The sequence below is a fragment of the Paramisgurnus dabryanus genome, chromosome 16 (assembly GCF_030506205.2).
Source record: "Paramisgurnus dabryanus chromosome 16, PD_genome_1.1, whole genome shotgun sequence".
In the NCBI taxonomy this organism is placed as follows: domain Eukaryota; kingdom Metazoa; phylum Chordata; class Actinopteri; order Cypriniformes; family Cobitidae; genus Paramisgurnus; species Paramisgurnus dabryanus.
In genome coordinates this window covers 30,319,065-30,338,893 of record NC_133352.1, presented here as the reverse complement: position 1 = coordinate 30,338,893, position 19,829 = coordinate 30,319,065, and the positions used below count along the sequence as shown (strand labels likewise).

The 19,829-nt window shown below is 38.3% G+C and overlaps 4 protein-coding genes across 4 annotated transcripts; all 4 read left to right on the top strand.

The window, feature by feature from the left end:
* Window positions 1-3,903: 3,903 nt before the first annotated feature.
* LOC135763591 (protocadherin alpha-3-like) lies at window positions 3,904-6,589 on the top strand. The gene is made up of 2 exons (XM_073812102.1): window positions 3,904-6,389; window positions 6,566-6,589. Exons 1-2 carry the CDS (start codon window positions 4,035-4,037, stop codon window positions 6,587-6,589), a joined length of 2,379 nt encoding a protein of 792 aa, XP_073668203.1. The 5' UTR covers window positions 3,904-4,034.
* Window positions 6,590-7,091: 502 nt separating this feature from the next.
* Window positions 7,092-9,612, top strand: LOC135763575 (protocadherin alpha-5-like). The gene has a single exon (XM_065275351.1). The coding sequence runs from the start codon at window positions 7,225-7,227 to the stop codon at window positions 9,610-9,612; it is 2,388 nt and encodes a 795-aa protein (XP_065131423.1). The 5' UTR covers window positions 7,092-7,224.
* A 1,510-nt stretch (window positions 9,613-11,122) lies between these two features.
* On the top strand, window positions 11,123-13,673 carry LOC135763559 (protocadherin alpha-8-like). Its single transcript, XM_065275350.2, has one exon. It carries the CDS (start codon window positions 11,280-11,282, stop codon window positions 13,671-13,673), a length of 2,394 nt encoding a protein of 797 aa, XP_065131422.2. The 5' UTR covers window positions 11,123-11,279.
* A 1,898-nt stretch (window positions 13,674-15,571) lies between these two features.
* Window positions 15,572-18,267, top strand: LOC141280869 (protocadherin alpha-8-like). The gene has a single exon (XM_073812101.1). The coding sequence runs from the start codon at window positions 15,880-15,882 to the stop codon at window positions 18,265-18,267; it is 2,388 nt and encodes a 795-aa protein (XP_073668202.1). The 5' UTR covers window positions 15,572-15,879.
* The last annotated feature ends 1,562 nt before the right edge of the window (window positions 18,268-19,829 follow it).

Genomic DNA, 19,829 nt, shown 5'->3' with positions numbered 1-19,829 from the left:
TTCATGAACTTCTTCATATTTTGGGCGAACGTGAACTGAATGTACTGTATTACTGCCTGATGAACGTTACTGTGAACTCATTCATTCTGGTGCCTGTGAATGGCACGCTCTCTCAGTTTAACGTCGTTCAATAGGGGCCAGATTTCTATTTTCTTCCAGGCGAAAACCCGACTAAAACAGCGGAAATGTGTAGCGGATAAAACACCCAATCTCCAGTAGCAGTTTTAACAAAGTGGCATGGCATCTTACACACAGAAGTCACTGGCATGTGCCACTATGTTTAGTGGCACTTCCAGTTTCCATTGGCTCGTACCAGTGGCTCGTCGAGTGCCACTTCCGTTGTCCAGTGGCTCATGCCACTTTTTAGTGGCTCGTCGAGTGGCACTTCCGCTGTTCAGTGGCTCATACCACTCTGTTTAGTTGCTCGTACACTGACACATGTCAGTAAAACTGAGGTCTGATTGAGGCATGTGGCACTGATAGTCACCAATCAATCATTATAGGTCCGAGAGTAACTTACGCGTGCTGCTGCTATGTTCATTTAATTGTGACACAATAATTTTGTGTGTCTTTTGACCCTGGTGTTTCAGGTAACCGAATGCGTAAAATGAATTGAGAGTTAAATATATCATCTTGACGCTTGTTATAAGGGATTGTATGATCACAATATTAATATATTTTAAATGGAAATGCATAATATTTTGAATGGTTTAATTTAATAAAGCACCGTATTTGTCTGAGCCATGGTCCTGTGAAAATTGTGCCTTTTCTTTATATTTAATCTGTTTTTGTAAATCTTTTTTTTTAAGAAATAGGCCTAATTTAAGTGAGTCTACTAGATATTCACACCCTTTAAATGAAAGACGAGATCGAAGTAAAAAAAACCTGACCCCTTCTTAAAACATACTGTAGGCAACATTTAGATCCATTGAAATGCGTAAAATAAAGGAAAAAACTGTGTTTGATTTAATAATTTGTAAAGTGTTTCTGTCGGAGCTTACTTAAAAATCTTTTTTGCTTTGAAATAATTCAACAATTTATTTAAAATAATTATTAATTCTCATAAATGTTTTCAAATTAACAACCCTTATTTCGTATGGACAACAATCTATATAGACTATATAAAATGTAATTTTGAAGGGCAGATGACGTATCTGCACTGTCAACTCCGTGTAAATATCAAGTTGTAAAATATGTAATAGGACATTGCTTTTAAACATAGGATGTAAACTACCAACATGGTTGGACTGACACCTACTGTATCGGCGTGCATGTGTATAAATGCGGTACTTTGCAGAAAAAATATTATAATATTCTGCGAGATTCTTATAAGTGACACTTTTTATTAAATACAACACATTGGCACTGGTTACATAAAAAACATGCCACTCACAGACTACATTTTCACAATTAATACATTTAGAAAAATTATATTAAAAACTAACAGTATTATACAATATACAATATAGCTCAGACAAATGCTGTGTTTTATTAAATATATAAAATATTTGCCTTCCCATTTTAAATATTTACATTTTTAATACTTAAATTGTTGATCATACAATCCCTTGTTGAACGATCATCATGTCGTATTTAGCTCTCGATGCATTTCACACATTCGGTTACCTGAAACACCAGACAGTCAAAATAGACATATAAAATCATTGTGTCACAATTAAATGAACATAGCAGCCGCACCCGTAAGTTACTCTCGGATCTGTAATGATCGATCGGTGACAGTGCCACATGCCTCAATCTAAAAGACCTAAGTTTTACTGACATGTGTCAGTAAACAAGCCACTAAACGGAGTGGTATGAACCACTGGACATCGGAAGTGCCACTCGACGAACCACTAAACAGTGGCATGAGCCACTGGACACCGGACGTGCCACTCGACGAGCTACTAAACGGAGTGGCATGAGTCACTGGACACAGGAAGTGCCACTCGACAAGCCACTGGTACGAGCCAATTGAAACCCCAAGTGCCAAAAAACGTAGTGGCACGTGCCACTGGTTTCTGTGCGTAAGATGCCATGCCACTTAATGTAAAAACCCCTTCTCTGGCAACACCGCCACCAGTCAGTGTTCACCAGTCACGCTGCATGCGTCATCAAAACAACACAGATGCTGCTAAAATTCCTGCCGCGCCACTCAAATAGTTTAACATTAAATAACATCATATTTGTCTTAAATTGTTAACGATTAACATAGGCTGCTAACGCATATTCTGGATCTTGAAATAGACTTTGACTAAGCTCACGCTATTTAACGTGCACATGTGGTGTGCAATACCTGCGAGTTGTCATACACGCAATGCCTCGCAGCTCTTCTCGCAAAGGGGGGTGACCCCCACCTGGCTAGCCTTTCAAGGTATGTGCAAGCAAATACAAACATTAAAAGACAGTCAATGCTAATGTAAACCCTGGTTGGATAAGGATTTAAAGTTGGATATGCAGATGAAATCTGACGCATTTAGCTTCAGTGTTAAAACTGATCAAATAATTGCTGTCTGTGGTGGTTATATGGGCTATAATGGCAATCATTTAAAAAAATAATATGGGAAAAAAGAACTATAAATTAGTTCATTTTTGGAACTGTGAACTAGTTCAAATTTTTTAAATATGAACTGAACTAGTTTGTGAACTGTGAACTAAACTAGTTCTTGTAGAACTTTCACAACACTGAGAATATGTATATAAATAATACTGATATAAGAATATTGATATAAATTTTAAATTTAATGTAAAGTTATTGTGTGATTACTAAAATAGGCCAGTGGTGCTCGGCCGTGACATTCAAGTTCAGTGCCGTACAAAATGGATTGGTGTATGAATATGTGGCAGCCGTTTTGTGCAGTAGACTTTCTTTTAAGAAACCTGTTGTACTGATGTGAAGACCAGTTATAGTTTTAGTGTTAGTAAGACTATTTAGATGTGCAGATTAATTCAGGACTTTGTGTAGACATATTTTATAATAAGTATTATGAGGTGGTCCGCGAAAATTCTTGATTACAAATAGTGGTCCACACACACAAAAAGTTTGAAAACCCCTGCTCTATCATATCAGGTAATATTTCATATACATTTGAAACAGTTAATTGTACGAGTGCTATGTACCATTTCATGCAATTAGAGTGTAACCATTTCAATTGTAATTTTAAGTCAATATTGTTATTAAACCTTTTCATTTATAAAATCAGTTGTTTAGTTTAGATTTAATAGTATTACTTAAATGCTATATTGCAATACAATATATGTATATTTCAGCAATGCTCTTCCACATATTTTGCTATCATAACTGCGTTTATTTCCGTCATTGGTTTAAGTTGCAGATGGGTGGTAACTGACAAAAAAATACACAGTTTTACACCATATTGCTGTTAACGTTGCTTTAGTCATTTCGGCTTTCCTACAAAAGCATACAATTATCTGCTGAAAAGCACAAACGATATTCCATTCCCAACTCCAAAGTTTTTTGGGGTGAAGGCAGATCGTACTATATACGATTGAGATCTTACAAATTCATGCAAAATACTAACCTCGTGAAAAAGATGTGTAGTGCAGCAGGTTATGTTATGAGATTGTGTTGGAAATTTTCACTGAAATGCACAAAAGTATGGTCGCTGTCCATGGTGCTGAACGTTTTAATACTGCATTGTTTGCTGCATCACAAAGCACTGTAATTGTCTGGCTATATGTGTTTACGATCGTTACAGAGAGGTTAAAGAACTATAACTTTGCATTTATTTTTATTTTTATTTTGAAAAGCACTGCAATGAAAGTGAAAGAGCGCAAGGTGTCAGTGTAAACCTATGACTCACAGTGCACAAATACGCCCACTCCCCGTCTGTTTCGTCATTTGTACTCGAGCATTTGTTCATTTTTATCAGTGGTGCGTCTTGCTTGGCGCTTTTGTACAACGAATTATTTTGAATTTTTTTTTGGAGTGCTAAATAATTTAGTTGTCTCTGATGTGGCTATTCGATGAATATTTGTAGAGCCGTTGTGAAATTGTTGTAGATCCGAGTTGCAAAATGGGACAAAGGAGACCTCATCACTGGCTGGAGCCGCGTTTGAAAATCCTTTTCATTGCTTTCTCGCTTGTTTTTGGGAAGACGGTCTGGGCGCAAATTCGTTACTCGATCTCTGAAGAGCAGAAGGACGGAACTGTTGTTGGAAATATTGCGAAGGATTTTGGTATTGATCACAGAACCTTAAAGGATCGAGGATTTCGCATCATCTCGACCTCAGGCGAGTCATTGTTCAGTGTGAATCAGAACGATGGTGTGTTGTATGTGAACGGTAAAATAGACAGAGAGGCGGTGTGCGAGAAAATCAACCCGTGTTTAATCAATCTGAAAATCGCTTTAGAAGATCCACTTGAGATTCATTACGTGACTGTTGATATAATTGATGTGAATGATCACGCTCCGAGATTCCCAGAGCAGGAAAAGCGTTTAGAAATAGGCGAATCAGTTTTTCCTGGTGCTCGTTTCCAACTTCAGGCTGCGCGTGATCCAGATAGTGGCAGTAATTCAGTTCAGATTTATAAACTCAGCCACACCGATTATTTTCGTATTGAAATTATAGATCGAGATGAAGACGGTAAAATTCCCGTTCTAATACTGCAAAAGCCGCTCGATCGAGAGGTCACTAAATCTATCCGATTACAATTAACTGCTTTAGATGGAGGCAAACCGCCAAAGTCCGGAACGATGGACATAACGATAGATGTGTTAGATATAAATGATAATGCCCCTGTGTTTACTAAAGATACTTACAGTGTAGTGCTGAATGAAAACACGCCTGTAGGCACAACAATTTTAAAAGTAAATGCAACCGATTCAGACGAAGGTCAAAACGGAGAAATTGTTTACGCATTAGGACATAATGTAAATGATAAACTATTTGATGTTAACCCAACAACAGGAGAAATTATTTTGAAAGGCCTTTTGGATTTTGAAATCAAAGATAAATATCAGATTGACATTCAAGCCTCTGATAAAGGAACGGTTCCTCTAACAACAGATAAAATAATAACTATAAAAATTGCAGATATAAATGACAATGCTCCTCAGATAGAAGTGACGTCATTTTCAAAATCTGTTCCTGAGGACTCCAAACTTGGCACAACAGTGGCTTTAATAAGTGTATCAGATTTAGATTCTGCAATAAATGGAAGAGTATCATGTTCAATACCCGAGGACGTACCTTTCAAACTAATGTCTTCATCACAAGATAATACATATTCCTTAGTTACAACATCAGCTCTTAACAGAGAGACAACATCTCACTATGAAGTCATGTTGGTAGCCAAAGACGCTGGACAGCCACCTCTGTCTTCTGTTAAAACAATAACTGTGCAGGTGTCAGATGTAAATGACAACAGTCCAGAGTTCAGCTCTTCCCCTTATGCGTTTTATGTGATGGAAAATAATGTGCCAGGCAAATCTTTATTTTCTGTGTCTGCTTCTGATAAAGATTCCAGTGAAAGCGGTGTTGTTAACTATCAGATATGGAGAGATGGTGGTGTAGAAAACAAATATACATCTTTTATTAACATTAACTCAGAAAATGGAGAGATTTATGCGCTGAAGAGTTTTGACTTTGAAACTGTAAAGACATTCCACTTCCACGTGCTCGCTACAGACTCTGGATCTCCATCTCTGACCAGTAATGTGACAGTGAACGTGTTTATTCTGGATCAGAACGACAATGTTCCAGTGATCTTATATCCAGTCAGTGCTAACGGTTCTGCTGAGGGTGTGGAGGAGATTCCCCGCAATGTGAACGCAGGTCATTTGGTGACTAAAGTCAGAGCCTATGATGCAGATATAGGATACAACGGCTGGTTATTATTTTCACTGCAGGAAGTTAGTGATCACAGTCTGTTTGGTTTGGACCGCTATACAGGACAGATCAGGACCCTTCGCTCATTCACAGAAACAGACGAGGCACAGCATAAACTGGTCATACTGGTGAAAGACAATGGGAACGTTTCTCTCTCAGCAACAGCGACTGTGATTGCGAAAGTTGTGGAGCCCAAAGAGGCTTTTGCAGCTTCTGATGTTACAAACGCAGTGAAAGACGATGAAGAAAACAACGTGACGTTTTATTTGATCATCACATTGGGCTCTGTGTCAGTGCTTTTTATCATAAGTATCATTGCGTTGATTGTAATGCAGTGCTCTAAATCTTCGGACTATTCGTCCAAGTATTTACAAGATGTGAATTACGATGGGACTCTGTGTCACAGCATTCAATACAGATCTGGAGACAAACGATACATGCTAGTTGGACCCAGAATGAGTGTCGGTTCTACTATAGCACCTGGCAGTAATAGGAATACTTTAGTGATACCAGATCGCAGGAGGACAGATTCTGGAGAGGTAAGAAAACAGACAAAGTTGTTATTTGTTTATGGTCATGGTTATTTGATATTTTATTTATATTTCTTTTTTTCGTTATATTCCTTTAATGTCTAAATAATCAAATATATAGATATTTTATGCAGGCCTTTGCTTTTTAACAGTCATTAAGAAATTGTTAATATTGTTTGTTTTAGATTCGCTTGTTGAGCCCAAAATAATAAAGAAGTTTCTATTTTAACATGAAATAGCCTATTCAACATGATCTCACTGGAAACCGTACCTGTTTTACCAGGTGACAATTCTGTTTGAAATCATACAAAACCCATCTTACGATTATATTCAAAAAGCACGAAAGAAAACACATTCCTAACTCCAAACGTTTCTGATTCGAATGCAGATCGTATTAATAAGAACGATTGAGATCTCTGATGTTACATTCACCGAAATGCACGAAAGCAACATGGTCGCTGTCCGTGGTGCTGATTGTTTTAATACTGCATTGCTTGCATCACACTGGCTGTATGTGTTTACGGTCTTTTCAGAGAGCTTTAAGAATTATTATTTTACAGTTATTTATTTTTATTTTTTTAATAGCACTGCAATGAAAGTGGAAGATCGCGAGGTGTCAGTGTAAACTCATGGTGTAAAAAATACGCCCACTCCCCGTCTGTCGTCACTTGCACTGAAACATTTGTTCATTTCTATCAGTGGTGCGTGTTGCTTGGTCCTCTTCTACATCGACTTCCATTATATATATATTTTTAGAGTGCTACAACATTTCGTTGTCTCCTATGTGGCTATTCGATGAATATTTGTAGAGCCGTTGTAAAATTGTTGTGGATTGAGTTGCAAAATGGGACAAAGGAGACCTCGTCACTCGCTGGAGCCGCGTTTGAAAATCCTCTTCATTGCTTTCTCGCTTGTTTTTGGAAGGACGGTCTGGGGGCATATTCGTTACTCGATCTCTGAAGAGCAAAAGGATGGAGCTGTTGTAGGAAATATTGCGAAGGATTTGGGTATTGATTACAGAACCTTAAATGATCGAAGATGTCGCATCGTCTCGACCTCAGGCGAGTCATTGTTCAGTGTAAATCAAAATGACGGTATGTTGTATGTGAACGGTAAAATAGACAGAGAGGCGGTGTGCGAGAAAATCAACCCGTGTTTAATCAATCTGAAAATCGCGTTAGAAAATCCACTAGAAATTCATTACGTGACTGTTGATATAATTGACGTGAATGATCACGCTCCGAGTTTCACAGATCAGGAAATGCGCTTAGAAATTTACGAATCAGTTTTTCCAGGTGCTCGTTTCCAGCTTCAGGCATCGCGTGATCCAGATAGTGGCAGTTATTCCGTTCAGATATATAAATTAAGCCACACCGATTATTTTCGTATTGAAATTATAGACCGAGATGAAGACGGCAAAGTTCCTGTACTTATATTGCAAAAGCCGCTTGATCGAGAGATCACAAAAAGTATACGATTACAATTAACTGCTTTAGATGGAGGCAAACCGCCAAAGTCTGGAACAATGGATATAACGATAGATGTGTTAGATATCAATGATAATGCCCCTGTGTTTACTAAAGATTCTTACAATGTAGTACTGAACGAAAACACGCCTGTAGGCACAACAATTTTAAGGGTAAATGCAACCGATTCAGACGAAGGTCAAAACGGAGAAGTAGTTTATGCATTAGGACATAACGTCAATAACAAATTACGTAAACTTTTTGAAATTAATCCAACCACGGGAGACATTATTGTGACAGGCCTTTTGGATTTTGAAATTAAAGATAAATATCAGATTGATATTAAAGCCTCTGATAAAGGAATTGTTCCTCTAACAACAGATAAAATAATAACTATAAAAATTGCAGATGTAAATGACAATGCTCCTCAGATCGAAGTGACGTCATTTTCAGAATCTATTCCAGAGGACTCCAAACCTGGAACAACAGTGGCTTTAATAAGTGTATCAGATTTAGATTCTGAAGTAAATGGAAGAGTCTCATGTTCAATACCCGAGGACGTACCTTTCAAACTAATGTCTTCATCACAAGATAATACATATTCCTTAGTTACAACATCAGCTCTTGACAGAGAGACAACATCTCACTATGAAGTCATGTTGGTAGCCAAAGACGCTGGACAGCCACCTCTGTCTTCTGTTAAAACTATAACTGTGCAGGTGTCAGATGTAAATGACAACAGTCCAGAGTTCAGCTCTTCCCCTTATGCGTTTTATGTGATGGAAAATAATGTCCCAGGCAAATCTTTATTTTCTGTGTCTGCTTCTGATAAAGATGGCAGTGAAAGCGGCGTTGTTAACTACCAGATATGGAGAGATATTGGCGTAGAAAACAAATATACATCTTTTATTAACATTAACTCCGAAAATGGAGAGATTTATGCACTGAAGAGTTTTGACTTTGAAACTGTAAAAACATTCCAGTTCCACGTGCTCGGTACTGATTCTGGATCTCCGTCTCTGAGCAGTAATGTGACAGTGAACGTGTTTATTCTGGATCAGAACGACAATGTTCCAGTGATCTTATATCCAGTGAGTGCTAACGGTTCTGCTGAGGGTGTGGAGGAGATTCCCCGCAATGTGAACGCAGGTCATTTGGTGACTAAAGTCAGAGCCTATGATGCAGATATAGGATACAACGGCTGGTTATTATTTTCACTACAGGAAGTTAGTGATCACAGTCTGTTTGGTTTGGACCGCTATACAGGACAGATAAGAACCCTTCGCTCATTCACAGAAACAGACGAGGCCCAGCATAAACTGGCCATACTGGTGAAAGACAATGGGAACGTTTCTCTCTCAGCAACAGCGACTGTGATTGTGAAAGTCGTGGAGCCTAAAGAGGCTTTTGCAGCTTCTGATGTTACAAACACAGTGAAAGATGATGAGGAAAACAACGTGACGTTTTATTTGATCATCACTTTGGGCTCTGTGTCAGTGCTTTTTATCATCAGTATCATCGTGTTGATTGCAATGCAGTGCTCTAAATCTTCGGACTATTCGTCTAAGTATTTACAAGATGTGAATTACGACGGGACTCTGTGTCACAGCATTCAGTACAGATCTGGAGACAAACGGTACATGCTAGTTGGGCCTAGAATGAGTGTCGGTTCTACTTTAGCACCTGGCAGTAATAGGAATACTCTAGTGATACCAGATCGCAGGAGGAGAGATTCTGGAGAGGTAAGAGACTACAAGGTTTGGTAATATCTAATCCCATTAGCATTTACAGATTAACATTAACAACAAATACTCAGTTTATGTTCTTCATGGTGGAGGGATCAAACTATTTACATACTATACGGAAATTGTTGTCTGTATCTTTCTGTGATGGAGATGGACTTGGTGATGCTTAGATTATGTTGGTTATTCTCCTTTATTTTTTCTCACATTTTATAAATGTAACCATCATTTTAAGCATTGGTTGCATTTTTTTGTGCTCATTCAATTTATTAAGATTGAGAATTTAATAAACACTTTAAATGTATTGTATGCACTCTATAATGTGCTGGGTTGTTTCATAGTTGGGCCAGATTTGGACATTCCTATAGTTAATTTAAAACATTTGTTGGGTTTGTTCATATTTTACCCAAACATGCGTTTATAAAAATAAATGCATGTGCCTGAGGAAGATCTTGTGATCGAAACGTCGCAGCAATAAATATTTAGTATATTTTGCAAGTTAATAGTGTGCGGGATATCCTTTATTTTAAATATGTTTGGACTTCATTGTCTCTCTATCCAGCGCACCTATCTGGAACTAACAGGTGTGTGACATTGTTCTTCTAATGACCCAAACATGCATTAAAAACAACTCAGTATTTTTTCAGATTGTGCATTTTACTTAAAATGTCTTTATGTGTTCAATTTATGGTGACAACCTGAATAATTTCTGTTGGCACTTAACTGGACAGTCAGAGGACTTTGGGTTTCAACATGCTTCACATAGACATTAAGTAAATATTGACATTGTTGGGTTTGTGTTTTTAAGCAATACCGGAAAAGAGAAACTTGTTAGTGTTGCATGTTGAATACTGTGATGCTAAAGACTGCATCTTATGGGTGCTTGATTGATAGATGAAAGTTTATGTTGCTTTATTCAGTGAGTAAGTCTTGAGATGCACCTAACCATTTTCATTATTACTATTTCCATATGTCATCAAGGCAATGAAATTTGTAATTATGTGGGAATTTTTTTAAGGTACCTCTTTCAAGATTACAGCTCTGTAGACTCTGCCTATTCCCTCCTGTAATGTCCTATGTTGTTCATCTATTGGGATTTATAAGTCCACCAGTACCATGTACTGTATGGAAACTTTATAGCTGCGTTTCCTTACTTAATCTACAGTATCTCGTTCATCTCATATATTATATATTGTGTAGCCTACTGAACGGTTATTATTTTTTACAGATTTTAATTTTGTAAAAATAAAGCGTTTTTCGATGTTTTAAACGAGTTTGATAATAAATACAAATTGTGTGTAAGCTTTAGAAGAAAAAAGATTTAAAGATCTTTAGAAACATACACATTTAATCGAGTTTCTCCAAACAGCTCACTGGTTCTGTCATTCAATTTATTACTGTTTTTGTACTATCACGATTTTACCAGCCCGTTTGCAGTAATCTCTAAACTCGCAGGGTGTCAGTGCGCACCAAAATATAGACCTGACGCGGCACCGTCTGGGAGCAGTTTGCGCTCTTCATCAGTTGGTTATGATCGTGGTAGGCATTACATCTCATTCGCCAAAAGCTACCTGCTTCTGATGGTATAAGGAATAATTTTATAATGTTTTTCACTGATATGGCTAGAAGCTAATGCGGATGGAAAATATATCGTAAACAACAAACGCTTGTTAATTTATTTATTTTTCAAAATGGAACAAAGAGCGCGTTCGTCGTGGCGTCTTGGCCTTGTGTATATGACAATGGGAATATTCTTTTGGAGAGGGGTCTGCGCGCAAATACGATATTCTCTTTCTGAGGAGCAAAACGACGGAACTGTTGTTGGCAACCTTGGTAAGGATTTAGGTCTAGACCTTAGATCGTTAAAGGAAAGAGGATTTAGGATCGTTACAACCTCCGGCGATTCCCTGTTTACGGTGAATCAGAATGATGGGGTGTTATATGTAAATGGCAAAATAGACAGAGAGGTGGTGTGCGAGAGAACGAGTGCTTGTATTATTAATTTAAAAATTGCCCTGGAAAACCCTTTGGAGATTAATTACGTGACCGTTGAAATTGTGGACGTGAACGATCATGCCCCAACATTCTCAGAGAAGGAAACGCGATTGGAAATATCTGAATCTGCATTACCTGGAGCGCGCTATCAGTTACAGGCAGCGCGCGACCCCGATGGCGGCACGAACTCTGTTCAGCAATACAAACTCAGTCTTAATGATCATTTCCGGATTGAGATCAAAGATCGCGGAGAGGATCGAAAAATGCCGTTTTTAGTGCTTCAAAAGCCACTGGACAGAGAGAGTATCAACAGACACAAACTGCTGCTCACCGCGCTCGACGGAGGACGACCACCGAAAACCGGGACTATGCAGATAATAGTGGACGTTTTAGATGTTAATGACAACATGCCAATATTCACACAAGACGTTTACTCTGTAACGCTAATGGAAAATGTGCCCGTGGGGACAACTGTTATTCAGGTTAACGCGACTGACATGGATGACGGTGCAAACGGAGAAATCTTTTATACCTTTGGAAATAATATAGACAGTAGGCTTTTAAAACGTTTTGATTTAAATTCGAATACTGGAGAAATTACTGTGACTGGTCCTATAGATTACGAGGAGATGAATAGTTATGAAATAGACATACAGGCATCAGACAAAGGACCAGTTAATTATCGTCTCACATCAGATAAGAGTATAACCATAAAGATCCTTGATGTAAATGACAATGCACCTGAGATTGAAGTGACATCATTTTCCAGTGCAGTGCCTGAAGACTCTAAAGTAGGAACCACGGTGGCTTTGATCAGTGTTAGTGATTTGGACTCTGGTGTAAATGGTAAAGTGTTGTGCTTCATAACTGAAGACTTGCCATTTAGGCTAACACCATCATCCCAAGATAACATTTACTCACTGGTTACAGCCTCCACTCTTGATAGAGAATCTGTACCACGTTATGACATCACATTAATAGCCAAAGATGCTGGGCAGCCGCCTCTGTCTTCTGTTAAAACTATAACTGTGCAGGTGTCTGATGTGAATGACAACAGTCCAGTGTTCAGCTCTAACCCTTATGTGTTTTATGTGATGGAAAATAATGTCCCAGGCAAATCTTTATTTTCTGTGTCTGCTGTTGACCGTGATTTAGATGGAAATGCCGTCATTTACTATAATATTTGGAGAGACTCTGGAAATGAAAACAAGTATACATCTTTTATTAATATTAACTCAGAAAATGGAGAGATTTATGCGCTGAAGAGTTTTGACTTTGAAACTATAAAGACATTTCAGTTCTACGTGCTCGCTACAGATTCTGGATCTCCATCTCTGAGCAGTAATGTGACAGTTAACGTGTTTATTCTGGATCAGAACGACAACGTTCCAGTGATCTTATATCCAGTGAGTGCTAACGGTTCTGCTGAGGGTGTGGAGGAGATTCCCCGCAATGTGAACGCAGGTCATTTGGTCACTAAAGTCAGAGCCTATGATGCAGATATCGGATACAACGGCTGGTTGTTATTTTCACTGCAGGAAGTTAGTGATCACAGTCTGTTTGGTTTGGACCGCTATACAGGACAGATTAGAACCCTTCGCTCTTTCACAGAAACAGACGAGGCCCAGCATAAACTGGTCATACTGGTGAAAGACAATGGGAACGTTTCTCTCTCAGCAACAGCGACTGTGATTGTGAAAGTTGTGGAGCCCAAAGAGGCTTTTGCAGCTTCTGATGTTACAAACGCAGTGAAAGACGAAGAAGAAAACAACGTGACATTTTATTTGATCATCACATTGGGCTCTGTGTCAGTGCTTTTTATCATCAGTATCATTGTGTTGATTGTAATGCAGTGCTCTAAATCTTCAGACTATTCGTCTAAGTATTTACAAGATGTGAATTACGACGGGACTCTGTGTCACAGCATTCAGTACAGATCTGGAGACAAACGGTACATGCTAGTTGGGCCTAGAATGAGTTTTGGTTCTACTCTAGCACCTGGAAGTAATAGGAATACTCTAGTGATACCAGATCGCAGGAGGAGAGATTCTGGAGAGGTAAGACAACCAGGTTTGGTAACATCTAATTAGCTTTTATAGGTAAATAACAAATACTCAGTTTATGTTCTTCATGGTGGATGAATCAAACTATAAACATTCAGAAATTGTTGTCTGTATCTGTCTTTGTAGATGAACTTTCTGATGTGGATCATGTTGCTTTTTGTGTTATTCTCGTTGTTTATTCAGTACATTTTATACATTTAACTATTATTTGAAATATAAATATTGCATATTTTGCTGCTTATTCAATTTATTTATTTAGAATGAGATATTTATTTAAAAAATATAACTTTATTGTGTGCTCATAATATTCTTGGTTGTTTTTAACTCATTGTTGGGTAAAATATGGACATTTTCTAGGTTAGAGGTGGAGTCTGTGATTTGGAAAATGTTAGCTTTAGCCTGATAGTAGCAATGAAAGCATACGATCCCCTCCCTGCAAATTGCTGTCCAATGCCAAATCTACTACAAAATGTGCAGTAGACCAGAAGCAAGACAATGCGGAGAAGGCAATTTAGGTAGTTGCTGTTTGCCTGCCATTTTTGCTCTGTCTGTGCAGTATACGTAAAGTCGTGAACGCACAGGTGATGTGTGATGTCTATGTGAACCGGCTGCAAAGTAAACACATGCTGACTAACAGGAAACACATATTATACCATTCACACATAATGCAGTGATTGAAGGAACATTTATGGTCCTACACCTACCACTGTCGATATATATTTATAAAACACATTTAGACCACTTAACATAGTGACTGACTCCTATCAAGATATGAGAAGACTTTGAACCAGCATAACAAAAAATGTTTTTGCAGGGAATGACCTATTGCACCTTTAATTTAATCCAATGGTTGTATTTGTCCATATTTTACTCAACAATATGTTAGAAACAACACAGCTTTTTTAGATTGCGCATTTCACTTAAATTCGTAACACAGATGTTTACATATTCTGTTTGTATTAAGATGACATGAATTTCTGTTGGCACTGAACTGGACAGGCAGAGGAGTTTGTGTTTCAACGTGCTTCATAGACATTAGCGGAAGTAGATATCGACATTGTTGGGTTTGTGTTTCTCAGTAGGAGGAGTAAAGGGAAACTTGTTAGTCTTAAATGTTGAATTCTGTGATGCTGAAGACTGCATGCAGTGTGCAGATTGGAAGTTAAAGGTTTATGTTGCTTTACTCAGCGAGAAATTGTTGTGCACATGTCAGAAATTGACCTCGTCTCATTTCTTATGTGCTTACCGCAGACACCAAACTTCACATATAGGGGAAATATTTATTTTTAGAGTGAACAGTTTCATTGAAAATTGTAAAGACAGTACTTTTTTCCACATTTAATAATGCCATCACTGCCTATAAAATGCTCCTGTATAGCTCAGTGGTAAAGCAGCGCAAAAAGCAGCGCAAAAGGTCATGGGTTCGAACCCAGGGAACACACATACTGATAAATAAGAAATGTATACCTTGTAATGCACTGTAAGTCGCTTTGGATAAAAGCATCTTCCAAATGCATAACTGTACATTTAAAATATGCCTACCTCAAATGAAAAAAAGTTGATTATGTAGAAAAAATAAAACGTTGATTACACTTTATACAGATTAGAGCTCTGCAAACTCTGGCCATTCCTTCCTTTAATGTCATAAGTTGTTCACCTGCAGGGACTTAGGAGTCCAACAGTTCCCATGTACTGTATGCTGGAGACTTTATGCTGCCTTTCCTTCACTGTCTACAGTATTTTGTCCCTCTCATATGTTGTGTACTGTGCGTTTTTAACAACTTTTAGTTTGTAGAAATAACACGTTTTTCAAAGCTTGACCTAAGTTTTGATAACAAATTATGCCTAAGCCTTTAAAGTAAAAGGTTTTAAAATCTTCAGAAACATTTATATTTAATAAAGTTTGCCCAAAGTGCTCACTTAAAGGCTATGGTTCTGTCTTACAACTTTTATAATACTATCACGTTTTTATCAACCCGTTTGCAGTAATCTCTAAACTCGCATGGTGTCAGTGCGCACCAAAATTTGAGCGTGACGCGCCATCGTCTTGTAGCAGTTTGCGCATTTAATGTTATGTTCGTCGTAGACATTACATCTCATCCGCCACGAGCTACCCGACTCTGATCGTATTCGGAAGAATTCTATGCTGTTTTTACTGATATGGCTCCAAATCTAATGCGAGTGGAAAATATTTTGTAAACTACTAACGCCGGTGCATTTTTTTCTCTTCAAAATGGAACAAAGAGCGCGTTCTCATTGGCGTCTTGGCCTTGTGTATATGACAATGGGAATATTCTTTTGGAGAGGGATCTGCGCGCAAATACGATATTCTTTTTCTGAGGAGCAAAACGATGGAGCTGTGGTCGGCAACCTCGCGAAGGATTTAGGTCTAGCCCTTAGATCGCTAAAGGAAAGAGGATTTAGGATCGTTACAACCTCTGGCGATTCGCTGTTCACGGTAAATCAAAACGATGGGATGTTATATGTAAATGGCAAAATAGACAGAGAGGTGGTGTGCGAGAGAGCCAGTGCTTGTATTATTCATTTAAAAATTGCCATGGAAAACCCGTTGGAGATTCATTACGCGACCGTTGAAATTGTGGACGTGAACGATCATGCCCCAACATTCTCAGAAAATGAAAAGCGATTGGAAATATCTGAATCTGCCTTACCTGGAGCTCGCTATCAGTTACAGGCAGCGCGCGATCCTGATGGCGGCACGAACTCTGTTCAGCAATACAAACTCAGCCTTAATGATCATTTCCGGATTGAGATCAAAGATCGCGGAGAGGATCGAAAAATGCCGTTTCTCGTGCTTCAAAAGCCACTGGATAGAGAAAGCAACAGCAGACACAAACTGCTGCTTACCGCGCTCGACGGAGGACGATCACCGAAGACCGGGACTATGGAGATAATAGTGGACGTTTTAGATGTTAACGACAACATGCCAATATTCACACAAGATGTTTACTCTGTAACGCTAAGAGAAAATGTGCCTCTGGGCACAGTTGTTGTACAGGTTAACGCGACTGACATGGATGACGGTACAAACGGTGAAATCTTTTATACCTTTGGAAATGAAATAGACAGTAGGCTTTTAAAACTTTTTGATTTAAATTCCAATACTGGAGAAATGACTGTGATAGGTCCTATAAATTATGAGGAGATGAATAGTTATGAAATAGACATACAGGCATCTGACAAAGGAATTGTTCCTCTCACATCAGATAAGAGTATAACCATAAAGATCCTTGATGTGAATGACAATGCACCTGAGATTGAAGTGACATCATTTTCCAGTGCAGTGCCTGAAGACTCTAAAGTAGGAACCACAGTGGCTTTGATCAGTGTTAGTGATTTGGACTCTGGTGTAAATGGTAAAGTGTTGTGTTTCATAACTGAAGACTTCCCTTTCAGGCTAACACCATCATCCCAAGATAACATTTACTCACTGGTTACAGCCTCCACTCTTGACAGAGAATCTGTACCACGTTATGACATCACATTAATAGCCAAAGATGCTGGGCAGCCGCCGCTGTCTTCTGTTAAAACTATAACTGTGCAGGTGTCAGATGTGAATGACAACAGTCCAGTGTTCAGCTCTTCCCCTTATGCCTTTTATGTGATGGAAAATAATGTCCCAGGCAAATCTTTATTTTCTGTGTCTGCTGCTGACCGTGATTTAGATGGAAATGCCATCATTAACTATAACATTTGGAGAGACTCTGGAAATGAAAACAAGTATACATCTTTTACTAATATTAACTCAGAAAATGGAGAGATTTATGCGCTGAAGAGTTTTGACTTTGAAACTATAAAGACATTTCAGTTCTACGTGCTCGCTACAGATTCTGGATCTCCATCTCTGAGCAGTAATGTGACAGTGAACGTGTTTATTCTGGATCAGAACGACAATGTTCCAGTGATCTTATATCCAGTGAGTGCTAACGGTTCTGCTGAGGGTGTGGAGGAGATTCCCCGCAATGTGAACGCAGGTCATTTGGTCACTAAAGTCAGAGCCTATGATGCAGATATCGGATACAACGGCTGGTTGTTATTTTCACTGCAGGAAGTTAGTGATCACAGTCTGTTTGGTTTGGACCGCTATACAGGACAGATTAGAACCCTTCGCTCTTTCACAGAAACAGACGAGGCCCAGCATAAACTGGTCATACTGGTGAAAGACAATGGGAACGTTTCTCTCTCAGCAACAGCGACTGTGATTGTGAAAGTTGTGGAGCCCAAAGAGGCTTTTGCAGCTTCTGATGTTACAAACGCAGTGAAAGACGAAGAAGAAAACAACGTGACGTTTTATTTGATCATCACATTGGGCTCTGTGTCAGTGCTTTTTATCATCAGTATCATTGTGTTGATTGTAATGCAGTGCTCTAAATCTTCAGACTATTCGTCTAAGTATTTACAAGATGTGAATTACGACGGGACTCTGTGTCACAGCATTCAGTACAGATCTGGAGACAAACGGTACATGCTAGTTGGGCCTAGAATGAGTGTTGGTTCTACTCTAGCACCTGGCAGTAATAGGAATACTCTAGTGATACCAGATCGCAGGAGGAGAGATTCTGGAGAGGTAAGACTACCAGGTTTGGTATTATCTAATTAGCTTTTATAGGTAAATAACAAATACTCAGTTTATGTTCTTCATGGTGGATGAATCAAACTATAATCATTCAGAAATTGTTGTCTGTATCTGTCTGTGTAGATGAACTTTCTGATGTGGATCATGTTGGTTTTTGTGTTATTCTCGTTGTTGATTCAGTACATTTTATACATTTAGCTATTATTTGAAATATAGATATATTTAGCTTCTTATTCAATTTATTTATTTAGAATTAGATATTTATTAAAAATATATTATTTTATTGTGTGCTCATAAAATTCTTGGTTCTTTTTAACCCATTGTTGTGTAAAATATGGACATTTTCTAGGTTAGAGGTGGAATCTGTGATTTGGAAAATGTTAGCTTTAGCCTGATAGCAGCACTGAAGGCATACAATCCTCCTTCCTGCAAATTGCTGTCCAATGCCAAATCTACTACAAAATGTGCAGTAGACCAGAAGCAAGACAATGCGGAGAAGGCAATTTAGGTAGTTGCTGTTTGCCTGCCATTTTTGCTCTGTCTGTGCAGTATACGTAAAGTCGTGAACGCACAGGTGATGTGTGATGTCTATGTGAACCGGCTGCAAAGTAAACACATGCTGACTAACAGGAAACACATATTATACCATTCACACATAATGCAGTGATTGAAGGAACATTTATGGTCCTACACCTACCACTGTCGATATATATTTATAAAACACATTTAGACCACTTAACATAGTGACTCCTATCAAGATATGAGAAGACTTTGAACCAGCATAACAAAAAATGTTTTTGCAGGGAATGACCTATTGCACCTTTAATTTAATCCAATGGTTGTATTTGTCCATATTTTACTCAACAATATGTTAGAAACAACACAGCTTTTTTAGATTGCACATTTCACTTAAATTCGTAACACAGATGTTTACATATTCTGTTTGTGTTAAGATGACATGAATTTCTGTTGGCACTGAACTGGACAGGCAGAGGAGTTTGTGTTTCAACGTGCTTCACATAGACATTAGCGGAAGTAGATATTGACATTGTTGGGTTTGTGTTTCTCAGTAGGAGGAGAAAAGGGAAACTTGTTAGTCTTAAATGTTGAATTCTGTGATGCTGAAGACTGCATGCAGTGTGCAGATTGGAAGTTAAAGGTTTATGTTGCTTTATTCAGCGAGAAATTGTTGTGCACATGTCAGAAATTGACCTCGTCTCATTTCTTATGTGCTTACCGCAGACACCAAACTTCACATACAGGGAAATATTTATTTTTAGAGTGAACAGCTACTTATTTTCATTAGTACTGTTTTCCACATTTAATAATGCCATCAATGCCTATAAAATGCTCCTGTATAGCTCAGTGGTAAAGCAGCGCAAAAGGTCACGGGTTCGAACCCAGGGAACACACATACTGATAAATAAAAAAAATATACCTTGTAATGCACTGTAAGTCGCTTTGGATAAAAGCATCTGCCAAATGCATAACTGTACGGTTAAAATATGCATACCTCAAATGAAAACAAGTTGATTATGTAGAAAAAATAAAAAGTTGATTATACTTTATACAGATTAGAGCTCTGG

Excerpts from the sequence above, each read along its gene's own strand:
- LOC135763591 (XM_073812102.1), top strand. The coding sequence starts at position 4,035 with ATGGGACAAAGGAGACCTCATCACTGGCTGGAGCCGCGTTTGAAAATC. Across the intron at positions 6,390-6,565 it reads GGAGGACAGATTCTGGAGAG|ATTCGCTTGTTGAGCCCAAA; the intron begins GTAAGAAAACAG and ends TGTTTGTTTTAG.
- LOC135763575 (XM_065275351.1), top strand. The coding sequence starts at position 7,225 with ATGGGACAAAGGAGACCTCGTCACTCGCTGGAGCCGCGTTTGAAAATC.
- LOC135763559 (XM_065275350.2), top strand. The coding sequence starts at position 11,280 with ATGGAACAAAGAGCGCGTTCGTCGTGGCGTCTTGGCCTTGTGTATATG.
- LOC141280869 (XM_073812101.1), top strand. The coding sequence starts at position 15,880 with ATGGAACAAAGAGCGCGTTCTCATTGGCGTCTTGGCCTTGTGTATATG.